The 26,251-nt window shown below is 40.4% G+C and overlaps 1 protein-coding gene across 1 annotated transcript in view; it reads right to left on the bottom strand.

Moving 5' to 3' along the window:
• DENND5A (DENN domain containing 5A) overlaps positions 1-26,251 on the bottom strand; it is a 62,072-nt gene that overhangs the window by 10,979 nt on the left and 24,842 nt on the right. The window contains exons 5-15 of the mRNA XM_050975352.1: positions 23,872-24,059; positions 15,075-15,392; positions 13,575-13,790; positions 12,437-12,671; positions 11,843-11,993; positions 11,136-11,229; positions 8,030-8,161; positions 6,369-6,521; positions 3,152-3,236; positions 1,734-1,818; positions 635-763 (exon numbers count right to left, since the gene is read on the bottom strand). Of these exons, the coding sequence (XP_050831309.1) occupies positions 635-763; positions 1,734-1,818; positions 3,152-3,236; positions 6,369-6,521; positions 8,030-8,161; positions 11,136-11,229; positions 11,843-11,993; positions 12,437-12,671; positions 13,575-13,790; positions 15,075-15,392; positions 23,872-24,059 (1,786 nt within the window). The remainder of the gene's footprint in view (positions 1-634; positions 764-1,733; positions 1,819-3,151; positions 3,237-6,368; positions 6,522-8,029; positions 8,162-11,135; positions 11,230-11,842; positions 11,994-12,436; positions 12,672-13,574; positions 13,791-15,074; positions 15,393-23,871; positions 24,060-26,251) is intronic.

Below are 26,251 nucleotides of genomic sequence, written 5' to 3'. Positions count from 1 at the left end.
GGTGAGGTGTGTAAAGTCCTGTCACAGCATGGGACAAGCACTGCTAAATTTAACATGATCTGAACTGTTGACTTCACTGGAGAGGCTTAACCTTAATTTGGACATACAGGCAGATTTATCAGCTGTCCTCTTTCCATCCTTCAGCTTTTCCTTACTCTCTGAAGGCCACAGCTTCATCAGAAAGTCCAACATAATACAAGACAAGGCAAATCTCAAATAATTAGCTGTTGGGGTTCAGGGGGACTGGGGAAGAAATTCCTTGGAAGATGGTGAGGGGAAGGAGAGGAAAGGAAGAGCAGACAGCAGAGGCTGAGCTGTGTCCAGACAGAAGTCTTCAATTAAAGTTAATGACAATTACTATGGCTTTAACTTCCACACAGTAAACACTGGATGGGATTATTATGAAAACAAATCACCTTATGTTGCTGAGCAGGCTATAAATGTAAAACCACATGTCAAGAACCCCAGCACTGAATCCTAATTCCCAAACAGCTCACTGGCCTTGGAAGGCCAGTTTGTTCCATGCCTTCTGCACACTGCTAAGCAGATACAAAAAGAGGCACATGTGGATTTTTGAACCCAAACAATTACATAGAATTTTTTTTAAAGCTTTGCCCAGGATAACCCATCTTACTTTGTGAGTTCATGATCTGATAGCAACTGTTTCAGATGCCTAGAGAGCAACTTCTTCTCCATAGAGAGGCGAACCCAGGCTCTGGCCTTGCCAACATCTGTTTTGATCTCACTTATGTTCTGGATATGCCTGGAATAAAACAAAAAGACATGCTTGGTATTGTCAAAGCATGACAGCTCTTTTGAACCAAGCCCAGCTGAAATTTTCCAAAAAACACAAAATACCAAGTAATTTATAGGAAAAAGAAATATAATCACCTTAATATTCAGCACAATAAAAATCCCTGCAATCTAGCTCAAAGAGAATAAGAGCCTGAAAAGGAAATATCTGCAATGCAGTGCCCTATTTACAAAATTCTAAACCAGGCCCATTGTCTCTCATGATTTAGGACTCATTCTGGACCTTATCACTGCAATATTTATGGCTGAATGCTTTGGAAAATTAAACACTGTCTTTGCATGCTCAGTAGAAGCTTTTCTTGCACACAAGGCACAAATGGTATATTTTAATAAGGCAGGCAAATCCTCAATTCACTCTTCCCTACTGAAAAAAATGGATGCTGTAAGGAAAAAGAAGGAAAAGACAATTCCTGCCAAGGCTGTTTCAGAAGTTCTGCACATTGCTTTTTCAGTGTACTGAAAAGAAGGCATTGGGCAGAAGTTGTAGTTTTATTCACACTACAGTACTGAATGTTAGATAAACCCATTCTTTAGATCAAACAAGTTCTTTGCATTCTTTCCTGAGAAGCAAAAGTGGTCTCAGAACTCTGCAACCAACTCAGCAATGACTGGGAAAACACAAACACTACACCCACACCTCTGTGGAAATAAACCAATACACAAAACATTAAAAATATGAAAACTCTGTCATGGTATTTCCATAAGTCAATAGCTCTAACAACGTAAAAGCTCCTCAGTATGAAACCTGTTTCTGTAAAGGTCAATGAAAACACTGAACTATCTACTCTAAAACAGTTCCACAGATTGCCTCCCCACAGCTCCCTCCTGCTGCATGAAACACAGGATGGTGCACAGCAGACACAGAAACAAGTGTGCAAATCTCAGGGGGTTTTCTAGGTTGTTTAACAGCTCAAACTCACCTCATATCCTGGATGAGAGAGATTCTGAGAGGTGACATGGCTGGACTTGTATCAGACTTCCGTCTTTCTGAATCAAGAAGTATTCCTGGATTCAGAAGAAAACAATTTCTTGTTAGCAGAAACCCATCTAAAGATTCTCAAATCAACATTAAAAAGAAGGTGAATTAACACCAATTGGCACTCTTGTACTGCTGGTGACTCTATGAAGGTACTGTGGTGTATCTAAAATGCTACACAGATGGTTCTACAGATCAGCACACACTGAGCACCAACACATTACTGAGCTTAGATTCAGCTGAAATTGTTATGACATCAAATGACTTAAGACCTATAGTAATCAGGTATTATTTCCTAAAGACTGCCCTGTTCTCTGGCTGTGCAGTAACCCTGAGTGGCACTACTGACACCACAGAACAGTGTCAACTATGTTGTACTCAGTACACCACACATCCTGTGCTTCCTGAGCTATTACTTTGCACACTCCTGTAGCATCACTGCTTTTTAAAATCACCTTTTGGGGTTTACAAGCAATATTACTACTCTTATCTTTCAAATTGAACTCCAGAATGAAGTTCTATGTAGATATACAGTCCCTGCCCTCAAACCCAAGTTAGAAAGCATGGAACTGATTGTGCCTTGTTCTGATACACAAAACCACTATCAACTAAGGGACATTCAGGAGACCTTAAAATTTCCAAATCTATGATTTTGATTGCTTACAGGATCAAATATTTGCTTATAGCAGCTTTAATTAAAAAATACAAGACACCCACTGCCTCCCCCAAACCTATTGCTCTCTCCAAATTTATATCCTAATACAAATTGGGATATTTATTATACCTGACACAAGAAGTAATGTTTAAAAATTACATTAATAATCCTAAAAACATTATCAGTAGATCTTTTGTGCAATATTGCTTCTGCTGCAACAAAAATTAAAATATGTTTCTTCAGCCGAAGTTTTTAACAGTAAGCCTCCTGTTCAGTTGTTTTTCAAGCCATAATGTAAAACTTCAGGGTGTACAGCACCATTTTCTGTGCTTACACTTGTTTTCCACCCCCACCCATAAGATCATTTGCTCTGCAGTCATGCAGAGGCTCTGTGTCTCATGGAGGATGGATGATGTACCAGAGCAAAGGATTTCAAAGCCTATCTCTGAAGCATCAGCTGTTTCTGGGTAGTCAGATCCAGACCCAAACAAGTGGGCACAATACAAGCCTGTTTATTTTCCATAAAACATACTGAGACAACACACCAGGTTTAATACACCATATTAAACCTGTAGGAGCCATAACACTTGATGCAGTTTTATTGAGTGAAGGGTATTTCCAGGGGAAGAAAACTGCTTGGTGTAAATCTGCAGGCAGCTCTTACTCACAGCTTTTAATCATCTTCTTCCAGCAGATGCCAATCTTACCTGAGGTACTGAAGCTGCCTGATGTGGTTCTTCTTTGTCTGTTCTCTAGGTAATGTAACAGATGAGACCACAGAGCAGACTTTCCCTAAAATGAAAAAATAGTAGTTAAAGAAATCACTACCAGCTGAATTTAAGAAAAAAAAAAAGAAGTCTGAAACATGATTGAAAGTATCAGCCATGACAAAAACTTGCTTTAAAGATGTTTCTCCCTATAAACTCAATGGTGAAAACCAAAAATAAGACCAAAGTGGGAGGAGCTTGGGAGCTGTAAAGAGGCTGAGAGGGAAAAGCAAGAGTCACACTACTGGGATCTAATGATTCTGGTAACAGGAAAAAGTCAATGGAACTTCTTCCCTCTCAGTTCATTACCATGACAAGAGAACCTTCAAAGGCTTGTAAAACGCTGTGGAGTTTTAAATCTGAGGCTGTGACCTGTCCTGTGGGTCTCTCCCTGCCTCTCCAGCAGTAAATGACAAGGGACACAGAGCCAGCCTGAGACACCCAGGCCAAGTCCTGCTCCCCTCAGGGTCATTCAGGGCCAAGGATAAATGCTGCTCATTTTCAGAATCTCAAAAGATTCCCCTCAATTTCATCAGACAAAGCACCTGCAGAATCACAAACAAAGTAAGATATCCCAAAATATCAGCAGGACAGGGAAAGCTTATCAGTAAAAATACCCCATTTCTACACAGTGTAAAACCAACTTAACAGTTAGAATTTGGGATGTAATATTTAGGCCAAGATAAATCCATCATATGATGTTAAAAGGTGCACCTTGCTCATTATGTTGCTTTCTTAAATCCCTGGTGGCTTAGAGCAGAGAGTGAGAAAATCACTGGGCAGCTATAAAGATTTTGGATTCATCATAAAATAGTTCACATAATAAACCAAAAGCTTGCAAACCTGCAGAAAGGCAGCAGTAAGCAAACAGAGGCTCTCCAGCACATCAACTGGAATTACTTACAGATAATTAGTATTACTTATCTTCCTAATGTACTGTATTAAACTGAAATCCCAGTAAAGATCCAGCAATTCTGCATTTCAGAAAAGCTGTTATATTATGAGGCCATATTTTTATTTACAGCTTTGTGCAGAAAAAAGCCATGACTGTAAAGCAATAGCTGTCAATTCCACACTATCAATTTCATCTAAAATTATCTAAGTGCCTTCCCAGAAGTGCAGTAATGATAGTTCATCTTCAATTTTTTCTTTTTTTAAACTATATTTAAAAATTTCTAACCATTTCCATCCTATAGCTCCCTGCAGTTGCCATAATGAACTATTGACCATGAGAGATTATTCCAGAAGTGGCATGTCTCCAGAAGAATAAATCCTAGACTGTCTGTAACATCTGTGATGACAGAAATCTATCAAAAATATGCATTCAGTGGTGAGGATATAAAGAAATCCATTGTGTCTTGTGTGTACCTGACAGATCCAACATGGAAAGCCAAAACTGCAAGTCTTATTATAAACAGATAAAAAAGAGCATGAAAATATCACCCAGCGAAGAGTTACACCCAGAACTGTGTTTTCTCCCAATTAACACACACATGCACACACAGTCTAGTGTTCAGTAACCAGCTGCCATGGCAGGGAGAACTGCAACAGATCACAGAAAGCAGCAACAAAGGGTCCTGCAGCAAATTGATGCCAACAACCATGATGGATGAGAGGACTCATGCAGTGTCTGCCTGTTCCTTCAGCACCAGGGACCTCTCCTTTAACTTCACCAAATAGCAATGATGAGGCAAGCTGGATCTACAAGGGGAAGGAAGACAGCCTAAGGAAAGTAGTGGGACAGAGAATGGGCAAGGGAATAACCAAGGCCTTCTGAAAGTCCAGACTACTTCAGCCATTAGATCCTACATCACGACTCCCCTGCATTGCTCAGGACAATGGAAGGCATGGATTCCCTTAGCACGTGGAAAAATCAGTAGGTAGCTAATGTAGGACTACTGGGGTTCATCAGCAGGGAAGAGGTAGAAGCAGGGATTGGTGGAAGGAAAGCCATCCTCATTACTATGGTCAGTTGAGAAAGAAGAGTCTTCCTTGGCTCATTATTGAAAAATAAAATGAGATCGATGTATGAAACAGCAGGCTTTTGCATATTTCATAAAGGCCAGAGCACACAGAGAAATGGTGGTGCTTTTTTACTTCTGATTTTTTTTAAACTCTGGATCATACTGTGAGATACACTGCACTTCCTCCATCAGGCCTCTATTCTATTCCACCATTCAGCACTGCTTGCCAACATCTGCAATCAATCCAAAGCATTAACCTTATGAAGGGTTGGCCGTCTGGTGCTCTGAAAGGCCCAAACCTGGGTTGAAGCACAGTAAACTGATGCTCTGTCTTCTAAGACGAAAGCAGTACAGCTTCTATCCTAAGTGATATACAAGAGGGAAGGGAGAGAATCACATGATAAATCTTCACATAGAAAACTGTTGTACAGTTTGAAGGAGAGCAGAGTTAAACACTGGTGTTTGGCTGCTGGGAACAGAGATACTGGATTACAGTTGTCTGGATTAAGAACATATATTCTTTAAAAAAAAAAAAAATAGCTATAATCTTCTCCACCCTTGCTACTCCTTTGTACGAGGGAGGAGTAAAGTTGGTAAAGGCCCTCCAAACTCCATCTTGTCCCACAAGTGAATCCAAACAGAAGAGCAAAACAATTATTAATTTCACACAAAACCCCAACACTCCTAGCTAGTGATCTTCTAACCATAATTTAAGTACCCCTACAGCATCCAGGAAGAACCAAAATAGCAATACTGTTACTTTGAAGTACTAAATTATCCTTCAGGAAAGCAATTCCCCCATCCCACTGACAGCACCTTTAGGATAGGCTGCCTCATAGCCTATGCAACTTCATTAATAAAATTATTAAGAACATAGTAATAGTTGGGGTTTTATTACCATCCTATTAAAGAAAACTACCAAAACCCACCAACCCAAATGAAAACCCCAGGTTAAATGGAGAATCTTTCAAGAAGTCATCTGTGGAACACATCTACAGATACACTTGCACATATCCCACAACATGGAGACACACAGGGGGTAGGAACTGACATAAAAAAGACTGCAGGACACACAAGTCTTTTAACACATTTACATACACACTGAAGGTGTCCTCTGAAAGCAGAGAAAGAAACAGCATAACACAACTTCAGGAAAGTGTGCTCTGCAATGTGCAGGAATATTTATTCCTCACCTGTTTGACTTGCAGACCGTGGCTCCATATTCTTTCCAAGAGGTCACACAGACTGGCAATCAGGGTGTTCTCTTCCACTCCTGTGATATTCACTTCACCATGACCAAGCTCCACAGCTTCTCGACCCATTTTCTCAACCAACATCCTCTTAGTCTAAAAAGGGACAAGGCAAAAGAGAGGTAAATGTCTCCCAGGAATTTCCAAGATTACTTACACTTTTAAAATGACCAATAAGGAAGCACATGATAAAGTTTTGGCAGAAAAACTGGCTGCATATATGTATTTCTGGCATTAGTGCAGACCTGCCCTGGTTTTCAAGCCAGGACAGCAGCAGTGCTCATCTTCTGTTTTTCTATAAAAGGGTTTGCAAACGGGCACATCATCCTCCACAGAGTGACCCCACCAAAGGGAACAGAAGGTCACTCATTAACAAGCTGGATGCTCAGCAGCAAGGCCACAAAACACAGATCTTGGGTGCTTTGGTGACTACTGGATGCACTCTCCAAGAGCAGGACACTCTGTCCCACTCCTCCCAAGGGAGGAGAATGCTGCCAAGTGTTTCCAAGTAGAACAGGTATGTCATTCCTGGGTGATGCTGCCCTGCCAGAAGGGCATTTGGATTAAACCAAACCCATTCTGGAGTGTACCTCCTGAGCTTCCCCATGAGCCACATTCTCCTAAACAGTGCACAATTTCATACTGCCCACCAAAGCCTTCACCACCTCCCAAAGTAGTCTTCCAGACACAATATATTCATCATACAGCCTACTGGAGGAAAAAATGGTGAGGGAAGCAGTTCCACTCATCTCTCAAACACTTTTTCATCTTTGTTCCTATTCTAGACTCGCTTTCAAATGAGGAATACTCCCTTAAGCACATCTGCACAGTCTTGCTGGAGATTAAGAAGTCCAAGTTAGTCCCTAGCTGCTTCTCCCCCTCACTCCCTCTGGCAATTTCTCACTGTCACAGAGCCAAGTCCACCTTCAAAAACTTTCAACATCTATTGTGCCTCTATTAAGGGATGGGGATTACTTGAACAGTTCCATAAAGTGAAATCAGAAGTAGATGCACATATTAAAAGAATTTTATGAAAAGTTCTATATAATTACTGTAGTACCTCCACTGACTTTAGGCAAAACCATGTCTATTTCATAATTATTCTCTTTGCTGTATTTTTATAAGCATTAACATTTGCTTCAGATTAATATGTTGGCAAATATATACTGGTCAAGCATGTCTACAAATAATGTCAAATTTCTTTGTTAAGTGCTTAAAAGCATAAACCTCAGAAATGCAGTTATGAGAAAAGCTGCTCTATTTTCCCCACAAGCCTCTCCTTTGGACTATTCACTCCTGTTGAAATAGTACTGTCTCATTAGTTATAACTGAAATGTGCTATAATAGACTTGGGCAGCAGGATGGTAAAGACCCTTCAGAATATTCACTCTCTATCATAAATCTGCTTGATAAAGTCTCTGCTCCTTGCAGAATTTCTGAATACATTATCTCTTCATTAATTTCTCACCACCATGCAAAAATCCTTATAGGGATAAAGCAGAAACAGATGGCAGAAAAGTGGGGGGTTCAAACATCCTGGATACAAAATGGTCCAGAAAGGATGGATATGAGGTGCAGGAGAGCAGAATTATTCTCTGCATTACCTTATTTCTGCATTCCTTCAACAAGCCTTCTACAAACTTCCAGTTTGTTTGTGCAATTACTGATGGAGAGAGGTTGGAGAGCTTGGGCTGCCGGATGGTGCTGCCCAGGTTCCTGGCTTCCTGGATGTACTTCTGGATTGGGGGAGAAAATGGACACAGACAAAACTGCAAGTGAGACTACTTGGCTGAGAGAAAAAGGTAAGAAAAAGGTAAACTTAGCTCTATAACCCACACCTCTGGAGTGAGGAGGAAAGGCTCTCCTCTTTCAGAAAAGACCCCTTTTTATACCCAGCATCATTTAGAGCTGAGACAATTAAACTGCTATTTCACCAGAGGTCAAATCCCCATTTATATTGGCTACACAGTATTAGAACACACATTGCTGAATTACAAAAACACAACACAAACTGCCAAGGATATTCAGATGCATAGAGATCCAACTACTCCCTGCACCATTGCCAATTGTCTTTTGTTTTTTTCATTTAAATGAAAATTTGCAAAAACTACCCAGACCAAGAGTATTCAAGTGGCATACTAGTCTACATGAGGACTGCAAGAAAACTTTGCTCTTTCAGGAAGCAGCTGCAAAATGCAAATGATAGCAACATCTCTCAGCTGTGAACCAGCTGCATTTTTGAGGAAAATCATTTCCTGAACCCACTCTACTCAAAAGAGCTCTCCTGCTCCTATTACTGCCATCAAGGAGTTGCCTTTGTTTTCACCCCAGAAATAAGAGTGATATGACAAATATTTTGGAAGCCAGGTGACGACAGGTTGGTTGGGGCACAGCCAAATGAGAATTAGTGACAGAAAGTCCTGTACAGGCACTGATGGAATACTCAGGATTAGTACATATATCAAATTAACAGGAAACCTCTCTAGCTTACATTGAAATAATGACCAACTGAAATGTCAATGAATAGATCTGCCAACCACAATAAAGAGGGAAAAGCCCATTTTCTCCACTGGCCTTGCACTAAAGAGCTATGATCTATACATTTAATTATGCATCTTTATCCAGAACTATGATTACAGTCATATTGTGCATTGGACATACCAGATAATGCTCTGACACAGATTTTATAGAGGGCATGAAGGGCCAATCATGCTGGTCCCAGTCTAAACATAACTGCAACTGAAGCTCTGATATGGAAAAGTCCAGGTGCTGGCAAGATAAGTTGGTAGCAAAAAGCCAAGCAGATGTAAAGTGAAAGTGGTAAGACATATGAAGTAATAAAAGCAAGCATGCAAAACAGAAAAGGAAAAGAGTGAAGACATAATACAATGCAGAACTCCCAAGCATTCAACATAAACATAAATTCGTAAGTAATGAATCTGAAAGGAAAAAAGAAAAGATGGTGTTAAATCAGTGGATTGGTGTTAACTCTGCCCTCCACTGGGCACAAATGTTTGCAAGTAAAAAGTCTCCATTGCACAGATTTTTGCTGGCTACCACAAAGCTTCAATTTGTTTAAAACTGATAACGCTGCAGTTTGACACCTCCTGCTCAGCCTGACCCCCAGTGTTCATCTCAGAAGAGCTCCCTCCCCACTCTCAAATTTACTGTACAAGTCTGAGGTTCACCCAGAGAAGGGGCCAATGTTCAATCACCATTATGTCAAAGAGGTACAACATGAACCCCTAAAACAACAGCACCATTACCACTGGCACTTGGTACCCCCAGCTGAGCATCTATTTCAAAATATTCCTGAGATATTTTTTGCCTTTTGCAACAGAGTAACTCCTATAGGAAATGAACTTGTGAGGAATCAGTTAAAAAACAAAATAAAAAACCCCAGAGACCAGAGGTAGATTTTTGCCTTTGTAATTAGCTCAGAAGTTTACATGCTTTAACAATTGTGTTGTTTAGCACAGTAATGAGGTTAGAAATCAACTGCTATTCATTTCTGTTACCTCTAAATAAAAAGCACTTTAGAGTTAGCTGAGCATATGGAACATGTCAAAGCCAGACTCTACTTGTAGAGGTTTTTTATTATGCAGACATTTTTCTGTTACATGGTTATGGATGACAGAGATGACACTATAATTCAACAAAATTTTAACAAACCAGTAAGTAAATTCCAGAACTGAGTACTCTAGGAAGACAATTAAATCCATCACTACCATAAAAGGATGAACAAACACACTTGAGTTTCAAAACACTATCCTAACAGACACAAGACTACTAAAATTCAAAACGAAGCTTTTCTAAGGATATTTAACAAGGCAAGAGAATATTGTTTTCAATGAAAAACACACAAACAAAAGCAGAACTCTGGGGTTAGTAAACAAACAAAAAACCTCTAATATTTTGAGCCAGTCTATTCTTGGAATTACCCATAAATCAACACCTGGTGTAACAGTTTGCAGTCTGTACCATATGAATCAGAAACTGTACTGTAATTAGTTCACTTCACCCAGATCTTTCAAAACCACTTCACCACAAAGAAAAACTGTGTCAGCTGTAGGAGCAGTGGTGAGAGATGTTTATCAGAAGGTGGGTACATCAGCATCAGACTGCACTGTGCAAAAACAGGCAGCCACAAACATGACAGTCTGGGTGGGCTTCACACTCTCACCTCAGCAATGAGGCTGTCTCTCTCTTTGTCACCTTAAGACTTTTATTATGGTCTACAGAAGACACTTAGGCCAAAAGGCAATGCTCCTTATTTTAGGATGAAATTAATCCCTCTCTAGAGGTGGTTATCTTTCCTCCATCAAATACACAAAAGAAACACAGGGTCACCAAGTTATTCAGAGATGGGAAATAGATAGCTGAAAATATTTATTCCCCTCTTGCCACTCACCCCCTTTAAAAGAAAAAATCCAAACAGAACAACTTGAAATCATGTGATTATATTTTCAGAGAACTCTCTTATATGTGGGACGAAATAATTTTGTCCTGAGAAGGGGCAAAAATGACATAACTTCTATAATAAGAAAATGAAGTATTTTTGGTCTGCTACTTCCTTTGTATTAAATACACTTAAGGGAGAGCAGACATGAGCTGCAAGTAACTGTCTAGACATTTCATAAAGGTTGCAGAGCATTTCTCAGGCCATTAGGAAAGAAAAAAGTCAGATCTCTAGAGCTGAGCAATTTTCACCTCTCTCTGGTCGTTGTCCAGACGCAGGTGCTCCGTGTGCTGCTTCTGTCTGTCCTTGCGCCTCCACTGAGCAGGAGCGTTCCTCTTTGTCCACCTACACGTGGGGAATAACATCAGCCAAGTGTCAGGAGGCAGGGGAAGGGCAGAGGCAATCAGATGTTTCCACTTTATTCTATGCATTCTACACATTCTGAACATGCTGACATCAGTTACATCAGCCAAAGCGCAGCTGCAAACACACACAAAGAAACTCTGGAATATTGGGCAACCAAAATGTTTTACAATATTAGATCACATACATTTGCTCTGTATTTTTCCTTTTTTTTGTCACAATTCCAAAGGCAATTTAAGCATTGCCCATCCTCCTTCAAGGTTTTTATAAGAAAATATCCTAAAATATTTGCTAGTTCCTACACAAGATCAAATAAGGGGATCTGCTTTTATATTGACAATAATTGCAAGTAACTCTAAGTACACAAAATATCATCTCAAACAGAAGAGAGCTTTCTTTAGTAAATTTGCTTCAAGAAGTCTGTATTTAAAAAAAAACCAAACCAGACATAGCAAAAACTCCACCCCACACCATCTGATCTGCTCCCACTTGAAAAAAACAACCCCAAAACTGCCTTTGCTTTCTAAGATCTCTGCTTTAGTGCTGTTCTATAGATCTTGCCAAGATTCAGCACCTGCTGCCTTAGCTTACTCACTTGTTGCTTGCTGGGCCAGTGGATAAAACGTCAGACTGAAGCTTAGGAAAAAATCCAAGCTCATATTTCCCTTGTCCAATTTTCATGTCCAGCAAGTGCGGGTGAACTGCAGTGTGATCTATTTTTGCCAGCCTTAATTCAATAGATTTCTCTGAAATAGTAAGAAGGTTACATTTTTTAAGGTGTTTTAATCAGACATGTGTCTACAATCACATATTTTCAATTAAAATCAGATGTCAAATTAAAGAAAGAGGTGGAAGTTGCTTACTGATTTCAACAGGAACATTAGTACAAGAGTGTTTCTGACATCAAAGAATGCCACCAAAAGCAGAAAAATGTTTATCTTCTTAAGCTCAGACATCTTTCACACACAAAGCATGCAGGAAAACATCTGAGTTCTACTTTACATTAAATTCATCTCACATCTCAACATCACAGGAAACATTTAGTCCTCTGTTTAAGCTTTACATCTCTGCTATTTTGGTCGGGGTTTTTTGAGGTTTCAAAGCATGAATCATTACTTAATCTAATGTCTACAACAATCAGCACTGACCAGTTGCACTACTTGTCAAGCAAGTGCCTCATGGCCCTTACCAGCCTCATCAATGGTTGTGCACTTCTGGTACATAGATGTGCGCAGAGTCGGTGTCCTGACGTTCAGCAGCCTGATTTTATCCACCCTAGAATCAAAAACTCTCAAAACAGGGTCTTTGTCATCTTCATCATGGCACATAATCTTATTGTCAATGAAGGATGCAAACATCTGGGTCTCCAGGAATCTTGAGAGGAAAGGCAAGTAAGGTTCAGGCTGGTCGGACAAGAAAGAAGCCTAAGAGACAAGAAGAGATAAGAGTGTTTGGGAGTCTGCAAAGAGAGAGGCATCCACCAGAAGCACCAACTTTTCTGATCAAGGATGTATGAGAGTGCTTTGGTGCCACTTCAAGCCTAGTTTTATTATACACATCAATTCTATCCCCAAAACAGGCAGTCTGTATGAAATTTTCAGCATCATGACAATCACCTACTGTAGAGCACAATAATTGGTACACAGTGATTTTAGCATTTCCTTCATCTTCTAAAAATTTCAACAGGATCCCAGCAAACCACACCATCAGTACTGCATATTTGGTACTTCTGGCTGGGCTCACAGATTGTGAAATCAATGGGAATCTTATCATACAACTTGGGGGGAATCACATGAATGTTTTAGCAGACAGTGCTGCAACAATCTTCACCTATGTGAGCTCTCCTGCTGACAAATATCTCCAGCAAAGAAGACAGTGCAAAAATTTGAAGAACTGGGTCTTATGTTTCTCTACAAAAGAGTTAGGAATACATTTGGTACACATGCACATAAGCATTAATTGGGGTCATACTTAATTCATTAACATATTTGACAATTCCTCTGGTTAAAAATCAAACAGTTTCCACTTGTAATATTTAATCTTAATGTGGAAGTTAGCCCTGAAATCAGGCTTTCTAAGCCATTTTTGCTAGAGCAAGCTGCATTTTTCTACAATATTCTCAAAAGAGTATCTTTAGTTCTCCAAGTCTGTATTTGTATATACTTTTCCACATACTTCAGATGTGACTTTTCTGGGAACACTGAAATTTAAAGAAGAAATTACTATTTTGACAGTACAGTTTTCCATTTGATGGCCCAATACACAAAGCCTTTAGTTTGAATACTGTTTTACCTCTTACATCAATGTACCTTCTTATGATAACTTACTTTATCAAAGTTTTGCATCTGTTCTCTGTTTGTAAACCAGGATTCCTTGTCCTGACTGGGCTGAATGACAAACACTTCATAATCTGCAAACATTTGTGTGAAGCGGTTGGCAAAAACTTCCCGAATCTGAATGTTCAGCTGGTAAATCTTGAATTCTTCTTCATCACACTGAATTTTAAGATCCTTTTTGCTACTGGTCTCTTCTCGTACCTCCAGCTGAAAAAGTAAGGGAAAACACAAATAATTTCTATTGACGCTTCGTCAGGTATTTCAGACATACAATATTTTCATCTGCCATTCAGCTGAGAAAAATAAGTACTGTAAAGAGCAAAATCAAAAATATGCAATCAGAAAACTTTGCCTAGAAAATTTTTCATAATAAACCAAAACTTACTTCAGTACTGCTAGCACTAGATATGTTTTAAAATTAAAAAGGGTAAATAACAACCATACACATGTCCACATATGCCACAGACTTAACTTTCTCTTACCCTTCCATCACCTGCATAGGCTTTCCAGAGGTTCTTACTACCCCTAAGAATATGCATATTAGGCAAATCTATATCTGGTGTCAAACAACTCCATGTTTAGAACTGCTAAACACATAGCAGCTTTCAAATGAAGACAGAAATGCACAGTAACAAGAAGCTGTGCATAGCTAGCACCCAATTGCCTGTAGCCTAAGCCCTCAGCAGTGTAAATCAAAATTCCCCACTACACAGCTCAGAGTAATCTATAAGAAAAGAAGAGGCATTTTCAGTTAAGACATAGGCTAAAATTTATGAAAAAAGCAATAAAATTAAGATATTCAATTTATAGGGGGGAAAAAAAAAATCACCAACAGTGAAAGTCTTCACTCCATTCCACAAAAGCTAAAAAACTCCCAGGTCTTTCAGGTAGTATTTTTTATGCACTAAAGGCTGCAATTTGTTTTTTGTTTCACAATTCTAATCACTCAAAAAATCCAATCAGGATCACCAAGTGCACATTCACTTGCTGGGAATCAGACACTCATGAACCCTACAACATTAACCAGAAAAAAGTATCACAGTAACCCCACAGCAAATATATTACATATAAGCAAAATTATACATATTCTAGACAGAATGAAAAAGGTATCTATAGAAACCAAGACTGGATGCAAACTTCAGCATTATCTAGATGTAAATTTTAGCCACTTAATTCATTAAATAGTGGTGCCAATTTAGAATAAACCTTAAAACCAAGAATAAAAAAGGCAAAGTGCAATTTTTAAATACATTATCTCAGTAAGGAAGCACTTGGTGGATAGCAAAGGTTTTACCAGATGCTGCAGGGTTAAATCCCATTCCCTCTCTCCCCTAAGCTTGTCCTTGCCTGACAGGTGCTCACAAGGTTTGAGAACATGAAGGAACAAAAAGTTCCTTCTAGTGGAGACAGACACACAGCATCTTTGGACCATGACTTCAGCCCATCTGCCACTGCAGGACCAGAGAGGGTGCAGCTCTTTTCATCTCTTACCTTTTCCAGACTCACACCTGTTCTTTTAACAAGTGCTTGGAGTCTTGCAATCGTCTCATTTTCCTTTAGCAGCTCATAGGAATTCAGAGGTGATCCTGCTATGTTCCCATTTCTTTTATCAGAAACCAGGTCACATGCTCTGAGGCTCTTCATCTTGGAGGCACTTTCACTGCAGTGCAGGTTTCCCTCAGGTGGAATTCCAAAAGCCATCAGTATCTCTGAAATTTCCTGAATGAACTCAAGTTTATTTGGAAACTGGGGTAGATCTTCTGGCAGCTCAATGAAATGGTTGTCTACATCCACAAAGCACAGGTTAGCCTGGGATTTAATTTAGAACAGGACACCATTACAGCATCACTAAGCACATTATTAATCTTTGGGATTTGTGCTTATTTAAAGACTCAAATACATTTGCATTTGTTTGGTTATTTTGTAAAACAGAGTTGCCCCCAACCATAACTGAACTGGTTGGTTGGCTTTGAAGAATGTAACACAAGACTTACATTTCCAGGTCTTTTGAGGAGGTAACTGAAAAAGAAGACTAATTTTACAGACATTTACTATGTACAAAATAGATTACAACATAAATTTGGTACAGATGTGTGATTTTTTCATACACATACAGCTACATTTTAACTACAGGATAGATGCAATACTATTTTATACATGTTTCTGTGTAAGCAGGTGACTGTGACAGTGCATTATTTCTCAAATTTCAATCTAAAAGGTGTGCTGATACTGCAGAAGTGCAATGAAGTTATCTTCTCTTTTTATAAGCAACAAAAGGCAATTGCTTGACAACTAAGGCAATTCTTTGAATGAGCAAGTTTGTTTCCAAGGGGAAAAATGAAATGAACTCATTTACCACCAAAAAAGATCAAGGTGAGGAAAAAAAAAAAAAAAAAAGAAAAACCACCTATATAGCTTCCACAGCAAGATCAAAAGAAGCTCTTCATCTTTCAAGGTTTACCTCACTCTTTATTTGGCAAGGAGGAAGGTTCCCCTTTTGGCTTCTGCCTTGCAAAATCAAATGGGTTTAAGACATTACATGACTACACACATCACAGCAAGAACCCCAGTCATGTGTGAAACCTGCCTGCAAAGCTAAGAACAGAGAAGTAACTTTGCTCTTCTGTGGAGGCATTTCAGAATTTCTGCAGTTTCTCTCCACTGCAGAATCAACATGGACTGTCACTGTTCTGTTTAACCTTCACTACACAAAATATTGCACTCAGATTATGGGGTGCTTCCAACCTAGCTGCATTGCATCATTCTAGGAGCCATACCTGAATTCAGGCCTCACTACAGCTTGGCAGCAAAAACACTTTTCAGGTCTATGAGAACTGACATACCTCCAGTTACTTCCTGTGATTCAGTAAGTGCAGGAGGATGGAAGCACCAGAACAATTTAATTGGAAAGAAATCATTAGAAGACATCAACCTCACATGGAATGAATAGTGAATGATCCCAGAAATCAGAGCTACAAGGAATTCTGGTAGGAATTTCTCTGGGATTGACCACAGGTGGACTAGAATAAGCTGGGCCTGTCAAGACCTGTTCCTTTAAGTAAACTTATGAAAATATACCTTTAGTACTTGTGACAGGTTTCTATATAACAGAGGGTGCCAACTCTCCTTAAAACACAAATATCTTATTAACCTTCAATATATAAACTGAAAAAAGAATTCTTAAAGCACAGCTCCACTGGACATATTGCCCTAGCTTGTACAGAACTAGTCCAGTTCATGCCCTGCTACAATATTACCCATAGTTACAAAGGAAAGCACAAATCCAGTTCTCTATTTCCTAATGTTCTAACATTTCAATATGGAGATTGATTTCTTATGCTCAAAAGAAAGCACATAAAACAGTTTAATATCTCTTGTATAGATCCTTTACTGGAAATTAAATCACAAGTTGAATTACGCGTTGCAAAAGAATTCAAGGTCAATAAAGAGAATTAACACATTGATTCTCAGTTTCTAGTGCATCTCAGAAAAAGTTTTTATGCAGGGCAGGTGTGATTGCTGAAATTCCCCTAATATCAGCACTGCTCCAAGGCAGCATCTGAAGCAAGCACCTGAACTGAGAAGCTTCAAGGCTTCCACTATAGCCATGGTTCTGTGACAATCAGAAGTCAAGTCAGCTGGTATTTGTCAGAAACACTGTAAGCACTTCAAGACAGGAGAGAAATAAAGCTTTGAAACCAGGCACAATGCCTACCAATCAGTGCTAAGGGAGAAACAAAAAGCATTGAATTTGCCTCAAGCAGTCTGCAAAATGGCAAGACAGACTCAATAAGAAACTCTTCAAACAGTTGAATTGTATTACTTCCTTTTACAACTTTCTTTAATTGATGCCATTCAACTTTCCTTCCTTTTTGGATCAGATTCTGCAGAAAACATCACTCTTGCTTAATAAGCTTGGTTGTACCCACAAAGCACTTGGCCTAAAAGAAATCAAACATTAACCTTACCAATGTAGAAATGCAAACCTCACACTGAAATTAAACTCCTTGCTAATGGAAGAAAAAGCCAAATTCATTGTTTGCTAAAATTGCTTATAAATATCTGGGCTAACACCTGGTTAATTCTACCAATATATGATTTTCCCTTCTGCAGGGCTCCTCTCTAAGAGCAATACACACAGTTTAAACACTCTGAGCTCCTAACAATGATTGCTTACCATGCAACTTGCAATTACATCTGCCAGAAACTGGCCTATATGGAAGCATTTTTTAAAAAGGCAGTGTGCAGCAATACTCTAAATAGAGGGTAAAGAATATTTTCAGGGACACTCTGTAGTTACCAGTGCCTGGTTAATAGCACATAAGATAGAGGACTACCCATAAACAAAGATTCCAGAGGTGACTTTAGCCTCTCTGAACTCAGGGAAGCTGAGGTCATCCTCAAGAATTGCACACAAACTTCTGCTCCTCAGGGAACAGAAATGGCAAAAAACACCTCCAGGCATAAGCCCTTCAAGAGGTACCAAACAGTATTTTCCTGTGAAAATGAAATCTGAAGTAAATCAGTGACAGATACCAGAGCAGTCAATCTCACTATGCTGCTACACTGTAGATCCAACAGAACGGAATACAGTAACGAGAGAGGGCTCCCCTCCTTAAAAACTATGGAAAATTACAAGGCACTTATTATTTATGAAATCATGGTCATCCAAAGCACTCCAAAGCCTTTTTTCATGCTAGGAACTGGGCAAGTACACAAAGCAGAAAAAGAGAGTTCTTTGGCCACAAGGGTTTAGTTATTTTGTCTCTGGAGGCAGCACAGCTGAGTGGGCTGTGAATAGCTGACTGTTCTCTACATGGATCCAGTTTATTATTTTACTCACACAAAACTAAAATGATATAAAGACAAGATACTTGGCAACATGTGTAAGTCGAGATATAATTGAAAGAGCATCCTTAAGTTAGTTACTTGGTATTTCAGGTCTCTAGACCAGTCATATTCTTTTATTTGTTGCTTACATATCAGTTTTCTGATCAAAAGAAGCCCCAAAACAGTTACACACCACTTCACTTCAATGGCAGCCTGCCACAGGAGAGGACACATTACATCCTCTACAATAAAAAGTTCTCCTGAGACATTATGCTAAGGAACAAGGATGTCACATCCTAACTTAAAAACCTGTCCTTCCCATAAACTTTTAGCATTCCAAGTAACAGGGTGCCCAGATAAAAGCCTTACAAACCTTAGAAATGTGAATCTAAGCAAATCAGTGTTTGTGTACCTGGTGCCAGCGCCTGGTTCCCTGAAGCCAAGAGCAGCACTCTCCATGGCCTCTGGAGCACACCCATCCATTCCAAAAGCAAAAGACAACTGCAATTCTTTAGTCTGACCTCAGGTACCATAAGGGCCAAAGCCCCACACAGATCTAGCAGGGCCTGCATCAAGTTCACATCCTTCCTTCCAGCTCTGCTGCAAAGCACAGAAGGCAATGATTCCGCTTCGGCCTGAATACAGCACTGAAAGACTCAATCCCAGTCATCTCCAGCCCGTATCACCTTTGAGCGCTTGGCCCCCACCTTGCAAACAGCCCCCAGTGCCCAGAGCACACAGAGAACACGAATGTGCAGCCTCCTGCACACATGGGAACAGGGATGGGCAGCCTCCTGCACACATGGGAACAGGGATGGGCAGCCTCCTGCACACATGGGAACACGAATGTGCAGCCTCCTGCACACATGGGAACACGAATGTGCAGCCTCCTGCACACATGGGAACAGGGATGGGCAGCCTCCTGCACACATGGGAACAGGGATGGGCACCCTCCTGCACACATGGGAACAGGGATGGGCAGCCTCCTGCACACATGGGAACAGGGATGGGCAGCCTCCTGCACACATGGGAACAGGGATGGGCAGCCTCCTGCACACATGGGAACAGGGATGGGCAGCCTCCTGCACACATGGGAACACGGATGGGCAGCCTCCTGCACACATGGGAACACGGATGGGCAGCCTTGTGCACACATGGCTGACTTGGGGCAAGTGTCTCCAGAGGGCCTCAATTGCTCTTGTGCCACTCCTGCAAGCCCGTGGGGGCCTTCTGCACTTATTGTCAGCACTGCTGTCATCCACACCAGTCCAGAATTTGGGAGTGAGAACAGCTTACAGCTCAAAGCCACTGCAGCCTTGAGAAACTCCTGGCTGCTCACACTGGAGTACAAGAAAATATAAAACTGAGGTTTGCCAATCAATTTGCAGTATTATCAAGGATCAAACCAGCAGCACACAGCCTGAGAATGCATACAAAGCAGTGATTATCTTTCAATAATTATCTTGGTCTAATGTGTTAGCATCAGAAGAAAAAAGGCTTTTCAGGAGACCTTTCTTATCTTCTGGAACAACATACAAATTAAAAACCCACAGAATTTCTTCTGGTTTAGCACCAAATAATACTTTTAATGGTTGAAATAAAAACAGAGAATATATATAATCTGTCTTATACTAGCAGAGAAAATGCATTTTAGGTTTTAAAGTCTTTTAACTTTTTTAAAAAGAAAAGCTATTGCCCAAGACCCTTGGGATCACTTCATTAAATACAGGCTTTTTAATGAGGTACTACTTTGATTTCACCAGTGCTGGAAACTCAGCATTGCTTATTTTCACTGCAAATAATTTCAATTTCTACCATTCTCCTAAATTAGAGTGGTGAGACACACATGAAATCCTGCTGCATGAAATGGTTTCACTTGCTTGTTAAAAATGCATTTCTGTAGCACAGCAGAAGTTTCTTTAGAAGGAAATGCAAACACACATCAAAAAACCCAATCTTACTTCAGTACTTGCTAGGTTTGTGATCTGTGAGGAAGCTGCTAAAACCACTTTTATTGATCAGTTTCACTGATAAACAAAGCACACTTTTGCCAGCAACACCTGAAACAGCCATGGGATCTTCCCTTCCCCTTTGACATCTGCAGCACCCCATTCTAGCACAGCTTCTCCCACGCCCTCCCTTCCCTTCTGGGCTCCTCACAAGCCCTGATGCAGCTGCCAGGGAAATCACAAGGATGCTCCAGCACACACAGAGCCCTCAGAAAAGCAGCAGCACCTGTGAGAAGGAGCACTCTGCTGCTGGCATGCACAAGAAACTCAACTCCACACCAAACCTCAGCATTTCCTGGTTTTACTGGGCTACAGAGTCAGCTCTGCGGGTCATTGCTGGTCTTCAAGGAATTCTCCATCAGGGACTGTTCTGGTGAACCCAAGGGATAACCTAAAATTGAAATTTGTACTAGCACAACTTTTTTGTTGGAGATGCATTAACTTGTAGGATACAGCTGGATTTCCACACTCACATGGTAAAGCATCCCTGGAAACATTAGATGGGACCCAAATATAGGAGGCAGCCACCAAAACAAGCCTTAGGGCATATGTCTGCAAGACTTACACCAAACCAAACCTAACTGAGTTGGGACAGACAGCATTCTCACATTATTAGCCTAAAACACTTTGATCAAGACAAATTAGTCCTTTTAAAACTTCATTGTAAAACCACAATGAAGAAGTCTACAGTGACACCCAGGCATCCATGCTGTGCTAGACAGCAATATGATTTTCTTCCACAATGCCCTTCAACTGAGAAGCACTAACTGGATTTTCTCTCAAAGCTCACCTCTTTGGCCCCTGCTTAAATCTGATATTGCTTTCTTTTACAGCAGCTGTGCCACACATTCACATAAATAGATTAGGAACAGAGATGCAGCTTAGGCAGTTTCAAGACAAAGAAAAAAAAAATTTTTGCAGAACTCAGAATAAATTAGAACACAAAACAGTTCTTTGTATGCCCTTTGTGACAAGTGAGGCAAATTCTGATATCAGGAGCCTAGAGGAGCTCCTCATGTAACCCTGATGAGTTCATAAAGGTTGATATGCATTCCAAACTGCAGAGATAAACCATGTTAAATATATTAATAGCCCCTCTGATACTGATGATAAATTTGTCTTTATTGAAGTTCAAATAATGGAATCCATATGCCCTCTTCTACAACAACACATTATTCACATTTCTTGGCAGTTTTTGTATGCTGTTCTGTGGGGGCTTGTTTGGGTTTCTTTCTTGGTTAGCTGGGCTTTTTAAAGCCAACTCCCTATGATGAAAACCTCAATAATAGTGAGTTCCTGTTCTTCCCAGTCTACTTAACCCCTTGAATAAACAAATCTATTGGTACAGGATAACTTTTTAGTATTTCCTAAGAGAATGGAGTCTCCAGTCCATTTCTATGCCACAGCTTCATCTCCAGCCTGCAATGCAAAGGATTCAACAGCTCACAAGAAACCTTACCCAGCAGTGACTACCAAGGGGATTTCTCAGACTAGCTCAAACTCATTGTGCACAAAGTTTTAAGAGCTCACTCTTCACATAACAAAGAGAAAAGCTCAAACTTCAGAAGGACAAGGAAGTCTCACAGCAATTTCCACCACATGGGCATCTTGCTGCTGCTTTCTGCCTTGTCTGTCCTCCCCTCCCAGACAATTCTCATCTCTGCAAGATACTAGCAAAAATCTAGTCCTCCACCTTCACATAAAAAGCTACCTGCAAAACAAAATGTAAATTGAGGTGTCAGATCACTTTTAGATAGTACTTGGATTTCATTTCAAACATCTAAAAATAAATTACCTGCCTTACTTTAAACCTCCAAAATAACCTGATAAATCCCTTCCAAAAACTATTTATCTTTTAAATAACTGAAATGTCTATTTGAAATTAAAATATGTTTATTTAGTTGAAAGTATTGCAGTGATTTTAAAATGAGGAAGCTCTTTAAAAAAGGAGGACAGTCTTTTAGAAGCTTGTGGTAACAGTGAAAACATCCATGGTGCGTATTAACATGCATATCCACACATGCATTTTATTTCATCAGCTATTCTCTCTAAAAAGTGTACTAACCATATTAATTAGGCCTGTCAGTACAGCCAAAATTCTGAAAAAATAGTAAACCAAAGCAATAGACTGTTGTTTTCATGGCAAGAACATACAATACTCTGTTATTAATTATGCCAGTGGAAAATAAAAAGAAAAGAGAACAAAACAATAAAGAAATAAAGCGATTAAACATTTCAGTTTTCATAGAAAAAAAAACAGTTTGAAAAAAAAAAGTTTTACTTTGAACTTGCCAGGAAAAACAAATGAAAACTACTAGCATATGGATTTGAGAAAAAGAGCAATGTTGGCATGGAGACCAGACTGGAGGTTCACAAAAATATCTTGTCTTTAATTTCATGCAGCTTTTTTAAAAAGGAAGGGTTTTTTGTGTCAAGCTACGCTGCAGCACTGCCTGATAATGAAAACAAAAACCACCACCACAAAGCCCTGGGCCTGCCACACTTCTGCTTTCCCAGAAATGCAAGTGGTAACAGAAGAAAACCCAGAGTCAGAGAAAAAGGCAGAGAACCCTACCAGGGCCTGTAGGTAGGGTGTTCCCTATGATTTACACAGTTCCTCCTCTGTAAAGTTACACCTACAAGTAAGCAGGGCTCAGGTGTTTCCTCTGCTGCCTGGGGTAGTGCCTTGATCCTCCCAACCAGCCCCTAAACCCTCTTGGCACATCCCTACAAGGAGTGCTTGTGAACTGAACAGGGGCATCAGATAAATGAGGACAAGCTCTAAGCAGGCTGAAGGCAGTCCCAGCCCCAAGGATGAGTTGCAGGACCTGTAGAGAGCATTTCCTTCTCCCTGCCACAGGGCTGCTGCTCCCAGGGCTCCTCAGCAGCAGCACAGCAAGGAGCAGTGGCTCAGGTACACACTGACATTCTGCTGCACACTGAAGCTGGCACTCTAGGAGAAAATCTGAAATAGCTTTGTGCACACAGCTGGCAGGCTGGGTCCATGCAAGCCAACCCCAAGAGAGAAGTCTAGGGCAGGGAAACCCAGCCTAAGCCCACACAGCAGGACCAGCCCAGTGCTGATGCCAGTTGAGCTCTTCTCACTCACCACCACAACCTTTTGGACACAGCTGTGGAATTCACACTGCATTTTCCAGCATTACAAGGACAATTTTTCCAGCACAAAAATGTTCCTTCTGTAACCCCAGTACATCAGTTCCTGTAAAATTACAGTTGAATTCTATCAGAGCATACAATTTCACAAAAGCAGGGCTTTATCTATTTCACCAAATTTTTGTCAGCATCTCCAAGAAAAAAAGATCTAACCTAAATCAGAGCCAGCAAGAACTTGGCAATGGCTGGTACAATTAGCACTTGTGTTTTGGATCATTTCTCATTCCCTCATAGTCATGAACAGTATTTAATCAATCAAGACAAGCTCCTCTCACCTCTTGAGGAAGTTCCAGCTTAGACCTATCATCCAGTCCATTAGAGTGCAAGCCCATGAGGTAAGGGACAGGAGCATCTAGAAAATGAAGGAGGGATGCTGGAAGGATAGGAACATACACATGCTGCCACTGAAATGGAAACATTAGTGCTGTGATGGTCTCTGCCACTGTCATCAGCCTCTGATAATCTGAAAAAGATCAAGAAAATTAATTTTTTTTCACAAATACTTTTAAGTAGATGAATTTAAATTAAAGAAATGAGAAGTTGCTTGAAAACAGAAACCACAAAACCCAGTGCTAGCTGAGTGGCATCATAATGAAAACCCAGACCTGCACACCCAGCACATTTTGCTGAAACAACAAAGAGAGCTCAACCCAAAGTAGGTCATTCTACAAGTCATATGGAAATGAGCAAACTAACCCTTAATGCATGCTAAGTCACTTTCTGCTACCTATACCAGGGTCACCAGGAGCACCAGTCTGAACACAGAAGGAATACTGTAATCAGCTAAGAAACACATCAGAAATAATTTCTTTTCTCTGTGCTCAGGGCTTTCTATGGAAGCCTTGGATGAAACCCAAGGCATCTGGTATCTCTCAGATAAACATTTTTTCAAAGAGTGTTTAAATGTCCATGAAGCATGCTGTAGAGCAGCCAACCCAACAGTGTGACTGAAATAACTATGCAGAAAATGAAAAAGATCAGCTTTGTTTAGCCTTTGCAATGCACCACCAAAGGCTCAGCTCAATGTAAAAACAACCCATGCCCTCCTAGAACTTAGGAGCAGTGTTAAAATACCTGTGCAACACACGAAGAGATCTTTTTATGTAGCACTGGTGGCTACAGCAGTTCACACTGCTGGGCAAACACTGCACCCTCCTCATCTGTAACTACAGAGTCATCTCCAAGGGTTTTTGAAATCCCATCAAGGGGGAGGCAGCACCAGATGTGTGTTCCAATACAGCTGCTGAAACATCCCAACAGCCTTCCAGCTGCCAGGCTGGAAAGGGTATAAAACACTCACACAACTAGAGCAATTCCTACTTTCTGTCAGGCTATAAATATAGCACAAACTGGAGACACAGGATGCCTTTTCATGATACTGCAACAACATCCAATTCCAGCCAGGAAAAGGGAGGGAATACAAGGAAGAGAAAAAGTCAGTATCCTTCAAATGTGAGTATTAAGGTGTGGGGGATGCATGTCTTCTCCTTTCACAGAACTACAGACACTGTGAAACTGAAAAAGACACTTGAATGGGCAGGCTCAGGTGCTGAGGTTTCTGATGTTGTTGCACACTGTCACAGAGGGCAGATGAAAACTCCAAGAATAACATTTGTTCTAAATACTCTGGAGAAAAATTAAGCTTAACTGTGCACTTCCCAAGTTGATGGCTTTGATTCTATCTTTTAGCCAGTCTCTACTCAAGACTTCAGGCAGCAGGAAAAAAAAAAAGGCCAAGAAATTCAGTTCTTGGCATTCATGATTAAATTTGTCTGGGGAAAAAGTTGCAGAGTTTGGGGTCTGCAAAAGCCCCACGACCTAAGAGGAACTCAGCACAGGTTTTGCTAACATCACCCATAATTCTGCAACTTAGGCTTTTGATTTTTAATCTTCACATCAAGCAGTGCTGGTAGACAAGGTTATAGATGGAATTACCTGTTACTGCCTCACTGCAGACCTGCCATGAAGGATCCTTCAACCAGAGCAGATGAGAACGGCTCAAACAGGTTAAAGTTTTTGCCAAAATCTTATTTGGACTGAAATATCAAAGAACACCACAGCAACACTCCCCTGCTCTGCCTGGACACCAGCTTCTGCCTGCACACCTACGTATGGGTTTGCAGCTTTAATCACAGCCTGACTGCAAAGAAGTGATGAATTAATGATAAGCTTTGGGAAGAAGATTCTATTCCATACCCTATTTTCTTCAGTTTTTAAAGGACCTCTAAATGTAGCCATAGACACACAAACATTGCAGCTGGTTTGCATTCAGCTTGTTTATCTGTAAGTACAAGTCTTAAAATAGAAACAGTGTTTTCCTACTACACAAAACCCCCTGTCTGATCCTGCTGGATAATTTAAATCCAACTTCTCCCGCTGTCATTAAGCTAACTTTGTATCAGCCTTCCAAATTAATTACAAAGTAACATCAATAGGTCAGGATTTCTATCCACTGGGCAGCCACCTCCTGCCAGGGAGCTCTCAGCAAAAGCAGCTCTCTGGTCCTGGATATCCCCATGGCTTCAGCCATTCCCAAAGATTTGGCCTGCCCAGCTGCAGCCTGCAAGCAACAGTGACTGCATTCTGCTACTGGCAAAAGGCAAGGACAAAGGCAAGAAGCATGAAAAAATAAACCAAAATAACTCCTATGCTTTC

This window comes from Serinus canaria, chromosome 5 (genome assembly GCF_022539315.1).
Source record: "Serinus canaria isolate serCan28SL12 chromosome 5, serCan2020, whole genome shotgun sequence".
Classification (NCBI taxonomy): domain Eukaryota; kingdom Metazoa; phylum Chordata; class Aves; order Passeriformes; family Fringillidae; genus Serinus; species Serinus canaria.
Note: the sequence above shows the minus strand (reverse complement) of the source record. Positions and strands in the feature narration are given on the sequence as shown.